The sequence below is a fragment of the Chenopodium quinoa genome, unplaced genomic scaffold, assembly GCF_001683475.1.
Source record: "Chenopodium quinoa cultivar QQ74 unplaced genomic scaffold, ASM168347v1, whole genome shotgun sequence".
NCBI lineage: Eukaryota > Viridiplantae > Streptophyta > Magnoliopsida > Caryophyllales > Amaranthaceae > Chenopodium > Chenopodium quinoa.
In genome coordinates, this window is record NW_018744151.1 from 1,513,484 (window position 1) to 1,520,810 (window position 7,327).

The following is a 7,327-nucleotide window of genomic DNA, read 5'->3' on the forward strand; positions in this document are numbered from 1 at the left end:
CATGTTTAGAACTATAGTTGCCCATTTCAGTAGTTGTTGTGTGTTTGTTCAAAATAAAGCCCAAGGCTCGAAAAAGTTAAACTATTACTTTAGTTCCTTTATTAATTCCAAATTTCCAACCGTGTAGCATCTTTAACTAAAATCATAACCTATTACAGTTTAACAACAGATATAGTTCAGCCTCGGAAGCTTAAGGCTACATTAGACTAATTTTAGTACTAACGAAACTTAGTATGGAGGCTTAAGTACTTCGTATTTCGTAGATTATTAGAGTTGTGTTGATGCATAGCTAGCCGATCCAAGGCCATGCGTCAACAGCTTTGTTGTACACGCGTGCTTGTTATGCTTTCACAGCAGAATACAGGGGGCTAGATGGGGGTGTATGTTGCAGTGTTGCACAAAGGTTTTAAATGTGGCACATCTGCATATTTTATAGCCAACCAGCAGCCTAGGGATCGCTATATTTTTTTGCCTTGATAAGGCGTTTAATGTTCATCATGTTTTAGAAATGGAATTACATTACTAAGCAAGCACATTAGCACATCTACTAAAACTTACTGCATGTTATTTAAGTAAACTCAGGGACATTCAAATAAATTTTTTCCCAAATTCCAAGTACAGGAATACAACAATTACAACATCCGACAGATCCTGTTGCTAGTAAGCTCTTAGAAGCTATGAATGTACATCGTGCCATGCACGAGTGGAATACAATGATTGAAACAGGTAGAAGTAACCCTACAGGATTAGAATTATACAAAGCATATGTCGAATATGATCCATCTTAATCTCCTGTTTCCCTGGTGTTGATGACTTGACGCCATCCTTTGATCTCTTACAGAGTTGTAGTGAGCTCCTTCCATATACAAGCTTTGTCGCTTCACAAAGATGTGTTTCTTCAGTTATTCCAATTATTTCCAGCAATTGACAGCCGATGTTACTGGGGTAGTTTTTTTTGTTACAAATACAGGACACTGACACCACATGCCGAGCTTGATAATTACTTCAGATCAGACCAGAAACAGATTTAGACCCTTCATAATGTCTGGACCAACCCTTAGATGTGACCATCTGTGATCCTTGTCCACGAGGCAAAGCAACAAAGGTTGCAGCTGTCATCATGTTTTAGTTATCTAACTTTCTCTCCGCCACCATTCTAATACTTCACCCTGCAACATATGTTCAAGAAAACTAATTAATTATATGCAATTGCAATCTTGACACAAGAATATAAAGGCTCATTAGCCACAAGCGAAAGAAGTTCCAACTCATAAAACCTTAGTGATTCACGGACCAGAGAATACAGTGTAAGATGAGCCAACAGAGTTTAGCAAGTATTAGTATTTCATCTGAACAAAAAGACGGCCTTCACTGGACTCCAGTGAGCAAATTATACCATCATATCAGCAAAATATCTATCTATAGGACCAACAAAATTAAAAATAGGCACATGGGGGGGGGGGGGGGAATCATACATCAACTTCATAAGAAATTTTAGGGGATTTCGGCACTGATTGCACTTTTGGTAGATTGAAGTTGAACATCTAACAAAAAGCATCATTTTCTTGGGGATATATCAAAACTTTCATGTCACATAAACCTAAATTTATAGCTGTATATCTAGCTGGTTGTCAAAATACGACAGAAAATTCTTGCCGTAAATAACACTCATAATAAACAGTAAAGAGATGAATACTCACCAAAGCATAGATTCAAAAAGTGAGAACAAAAGGAGGGGCATCTTTTCTGGGTCCTGCAACAGTACGATAAACATAAACTTTACTAGCTTGAAAGTCATTGTTGACATCGTCATCCATTATGACCTCAACATTCAACCTAGGCATTTCCTTCGCCAACAGCCTACAGCCATTCATTGTGACATTGCAAGCTGACATCCAAAGAGATCTCATGGATTCATACTTCTCCAACCCTGAAAGAAGAGCATTATTTCCAAAGGGACAATCCCTTATTTCAAGCCGTCTCAGCTTAGGACAGCCAGCTAGAACACATTGCATTGCCAAGTCACTACTTCCAGCAAAAGCCACAGAAAGTGTCTCCAAGTTCTTGGCATATTTGCCAATATATTCGAATGTTAAATCAGTCAATAATCCGGAGAGTGCAAGTCTTCTGAGCTTCTTACATGATTTTACCACCGAACCAAAAGCCTCATCCATAGATTCATCAGTCAAGTGGTCAGGTTCACCTGGATTCATTATGCAGAGGCGGAAATGTGTAAAGTCGGGGCAGTTTTTCACAATCGTTGCTACAGCAGCATTTGTCATCTGCCGACAAAAGTAGAGAACATAGTGGAGCTTTGGGCATCCATAAGACACCGCAACAAAACCAGATTCGGTTACCCCGTGGACTACTTCAGCATCAAATGGGTTTGCAGGGAATACCCTGAGTTCCTCAAGCAAAGGGCAGCTAGACCCAACAGCTTCCAGACCTTTATCACCAACAGTGTCCAGCACCTAAAACAAAAGGATGCAATTTTAGAACATAAGTACATGCAGCAAGATCAAAACTAGTTCAATGTCTATTTACTTTAATCAGAAAAGGCATTGAGAAAGTTTGTGTAAAAGACAAACAGTAAATACTGTTTGGATGTGTAAAAGCTATCACATAACCTTTTGAAAAAATAAATTTATCTCAGAAGAGACAAAATCATAAATTACGACAGAGAGCAAGTAAGATATAGTATTATATGTCTGAATCTACAAGTTTAAACTTAACAAAGGTGCAAACTTTTACAGGATTGCAAACCTAGTCATCACTTATTACCACTAATTAATACTTGGTTCAGACTCAGATGTACACTATTAACAATAAGCTATTAAATCAAAAAAATTATGCCACAAATGTTAAAGCTACTTTCTAATCCATTTTGAACTCAATAGCAAGTATAATCAACATTCAGTCACTTTTACGCGGTCATTAGTTTCATTGCACTGGTATTCGATCATCTATCAAACCAATCAAACCGCAAATGTCATCAATAATGAAAGGCAATCCACATGACATAAGTGCATCAAAGACAAGACTTGTCACTGCTTTAGAAGAATCAAGTTCATTTAAATGTATGAATAAACCAAGCAGTGCATCCAATAAACAAAACAATGTCGAGATCATTTGAGCAAATTTATTTTGAAAGAGCAGCTGATTTGATTGCTTATCTGTGCAAGTAAAATAAAGATCTCGTCTCATGTTAGAAAAAGGATTTAGATGCCTACCCAAAGCCGTCGGAGATTTGGACAGTTACCAAGAAGCTGAGCAAGATCATCACATTGTAAAGGTACATCGCTCAAATTCAAAAATGTTACTCCTGAGCAAGCAGGATAGAGAATAGGCAGATAGAGTGGATTAGCTTCATATAAACCAGAGATAGTTTGAAGACTGTGATAGTTGTTAAACACGCTCTCAAGACTAGAATACTGAGCTGGCTGGAGCTCCTGTGAGAAGGCACCTGTTCCTAGCTGTGTCAACCGAGGAGCATGAGTAAGCAACCTCAGTAGCTGCTCCAGGTTCACAGATCGGTTCACCTTTAAGACCTTTAAAGATTTACACCTAGCTACTAGTCTCTCAAGGGACGGAAAGCAGATTTCTGAATGAAGATTGGAGAAATTTAGAATTTCCAATGAAGTAAAGTTTTCAGGAAAGCAACTCAACCAACATCCACTGCGGTCATCAATTCCGTTTTCCTGAATGTCGAGCTCAACTAAGTTCCTGGCAAAAAAAAAATAAAAAAAACATTATAATTTGATTAAAATGAAGTCAAGTCCACTAGATGCCATGCTGAATTTTAGAAAGACAGCTGAAGAGTAAACACTTCAGCAGACAAGGTTGTATCTATAATACAAATCAAAACTGAGCAGAAAAAAATACGGAGTATATAAATAAATAAATAAATAAATAAAAAGCATGAAACTCTGAAAGCCAAACACCCTAGGCAACTAAATTTTGCAGCAATTCATCTATAGGAGTACAGGACTGTAGAGAAGTCTTGTGGCTCTAGTCGATGCCGTATACACAAATAAAGATGGAATATATAGAGCACAATGGCACTTAAATAAGGGACAACAGGCCACATATTCGGTAATGTTATCAGGACTATAACTACAAAATCCTCTAATGAGAAGCGGAAATGACTAGGTGTAAGACATTTTTCAATCAAGAATCAACAATTAAATGCTAACAAGAATTAATAGGAATATTAGGTTTCACATGTCAGGAGTTTTTCGTTTCTTCTTTCTTTTAGAGTTTATACATAAGCTAGGTGAAGTGCCAAAGAGCACATAATGGAATTGGAGCTTCAAAAGAAATAAAAACCATAAAGTTCCTAGAGTTATGGTCCAAAGGACAAGACATCATAATCATCAATGTATACTCAACTAATAAACACACAAGCTTGAGTGTCACAATGTTTGCTACGGACTAAGATGGAAATTGTTCCTACTTTAATTGTAAATTTACTCAGCATTTACACAACCATTAGACTTTGATTTGCACTTCCATTTCAGAGGCATGTGAAGACCAACCATTGCACTACAACGTAAATAGGTTATACATTATTACTTAATAAATAGGTAGACATCAACTCGTTTAAAACATGTATTGAGATATAGCCCCAAATACAAGCTTTAAAAGGCAACTATATATAAGGCAAAATTATGAGACACCAACAATACCTGAAAGATTATTTGGGAAATCCCGACGTATGTCCAAATTATATAGGGTGTATTAATTAACCCCGCAACTTACTTTAACCCTAATTTGATATCGTCTATGTTAGGTATGTTGAATTCTTGCTATTGGAGCAATATCAAAGATAAGATTAGCCACAAAAAGGGCACTCAAATCCCAAATCTTTTTTTGAGAGAGAAAGAGAAATCTAAACAGTGTATACATTGTCGAGAAATTGATCCATTTAATACTCATTACGTAAAGTTCACAATCTTTAGTTGATCATAGGTAGACATGAAACAAGCAAACATAAGCCACAAACAGTCACTAAGCTACACAAGAGAATGAGGAATTTTTCAGAAGATAACACTTTTTTTTTATCTTTTGTGGGGGGTGGAGGAGAATGAGTAAGGAAGAAAGCTAAGCCTTAATTAGATGGCCTGATAACATGTGGTTTTTATGGCTCTTGCTAACAATATTAATGAGGACAATGACATTAAAAGCGACAACTGATTATCACTAATTAAGGCAAATGTCATATCAACCAATGTAGGGAATAGAATTGAAAAGGATCCAAAAAATCTTTAACTCACCAATAATGTCAGTCCGTATACATCACAATACCATTGAAAGCAAAAGATAAACACTCCATCCCTTTCCATTTGTGTACCTAATACGACTTCGTGAGACCGTCTGATACAAGAATTTGAGTCCAATACAAACCCGACCACGTAACAACTCTCCCGATATGCAATATTCTTCCAACATTTTATACATGAACAAGAATCAGGACTAAATGTACCAAAATGATGATATCTTTCACAAATTATATACTACACCAATTCGAGACCCAGATCTCTAATTTATCAATCATTTGAACCATACAATCAATTAAGCAAAAAAATCAAACAAAACCCACAATATATCAAAACCAGATAATCCATAAAAAACATGAAAATGCATAACAAAAGGGCAGTAAAAATCATCAAAAAAATGGTAAAAAAGAAATAAATAAATTTACATACTTGCAGTGAGTGGCAAGAGCAGCAAGGCCATCAGTACTGAACCCATCACAACTAAGAACAGAAATCCTCTTAAAATTAGGGAAAGACAAAGCCAAAAACTCCAAACTTTCATCAGTAAGACACATCCTCTTCAACCTTAATTCCTCCAAAAAAGGGTAAGCTTTTGCCAAGCAAAGAAGCCATGGATGAATATCAGCTCCCCAATTTTCAGGCACCAAATTAAAATCTGAAAATCTGGGCTTTCCTTTCAAGATTACACTCTTAATTTTTGGGAATCTTCTAGCAACAATTTCAGGTGTTACAGAATAACAATTCCCAATAAAAACATGGGTTCTGCTCCACCTCTCAGCATTATACCAATCTTTGCAAACTAATGAAACTGAACTTCTGTCTTTGTGAGATTCTAACATACCCAGAACTTTTTCCAGCACTTCATCAGGGAAAGATGAGATTTTTGGGGGTAAATTTGATGGGTCTTTGCTCTTTTTTACACCCATCTATGAAATTATTGAAAACCCACAAATTTTTTTTGAAAATAATTGGAAATTTATCACAAAATTGATTTTTTTTTTTTTTTTTTTTTTTTTTTTTTTTTTGCAAATCTGATGGGTTTTGCTTTTTTTTTTTTTTTCTCAATCCATTTCTAAAATAATTGAAAACCCAAACTAAAATGCTTTAAAAAATGAGGGAAAAGGGAAATAAAAAACAACCCAATTGGATAAATTTCAATGAAAGAAAACCAATTGGGAGAAGGAGAGAGAAAAAAAAGGCTAATAATGAAAAAAGGGGAAAATGCCCAAAACCATATCAATAATCAATAGAAAAGAGCAGGAAAATTATAAAAGGTGATGGACCTACAACGAGGAGAGGAAGAAGCAGTAGTTGTACCTAGCGCACTAAGTGCTTTGTACTTGGGCGTTGAAAAAAAAAAATCACAACAAAAATGATTTATATAGAGTGCATTCACCTCAACGAGGGTATATTAAAACTCTACTTGAATTTGGATTAGTTGGAATCTAATAGGCTCTAGATTATCGAGTAAGATACACCCTCGATAACAAACAAAATCGGAATGGAGGTAGAAGGAGAGACATGTAGAATTGTGAGGAGACAAGCAATTTTAAAAGGGGAGAGAAAAAAAGGAGAGGATGAGAGTTGATTTATATAGTAGCAAAAGGAACCCAATATGAAGGTGGTGATTAATGACGTAAGAGAGAGAAAAAGAAGGTTAATGGAAGCTGAGATCTGCCATTTCAGAATCAATCTACCTGTGAATTTGGAGAAATTAAAATAAGAAAATGTAATTGGGTTAACTTTTAATTGAATCTTTGAAGCATTCCAAGAGCCCAAAAGAAACCAAAAGGAATGGGAGTGATTGTGGATTCCTCATTTTCAATCACTAATTGGCGTATAATACCAAAAAAGTAAAAATATGGATTTTAAAATTTTTAATTATATTTGAATGTGGGAATTATAGTTGTGTTTTATTTTATTTTTGAAATAATTATAGTAGTAGTTGTGTTTTAATGTGCAAGTATTACTATTTGTGGTGATTTTAGTTTATTCTAACTTTAACAAATTGTTCAAGGGCTCATTCACTCATTTGGGTAACACTTTAGAAG

The 7,327-nt window shown here is 35.5% G+C and overlaps 1 protein-coding gene across 1 annotated transcript; it reads right to left on the reverse strand.

Moving 5' to 3' along the window:
- Window positions 1-545: 545 nt before the first annotated feature.
- On the reverse strand, window positions 546-7,089 carry LOC110693523 (protein TRANSPORT INHIBITOR RESPONSE 1-like). The gene is made up of 4 exons (XM_021870642.1): window positions 5,706-7,089; window positions 3,231-3,723; window positions 1,701-2,471; window positions 546-1,169 (listed from the first exon to the last, which is right to left on the reverse strand). Exons 1-3 carry the CDS (start codon window positions 6,200-6,202, stop codon window positions 1,713-1,715), a joined length of 1,749 nt encoding a protein of 582 aa, XP_021726334.1. The 5' UTR covers window positions 6,203-7,089; the 3' UTR covers window positions 546-1,169; window positions 1,701-1,712.
- Window positions 7,090-7,327: the final 238 nt, after the last annotated feature.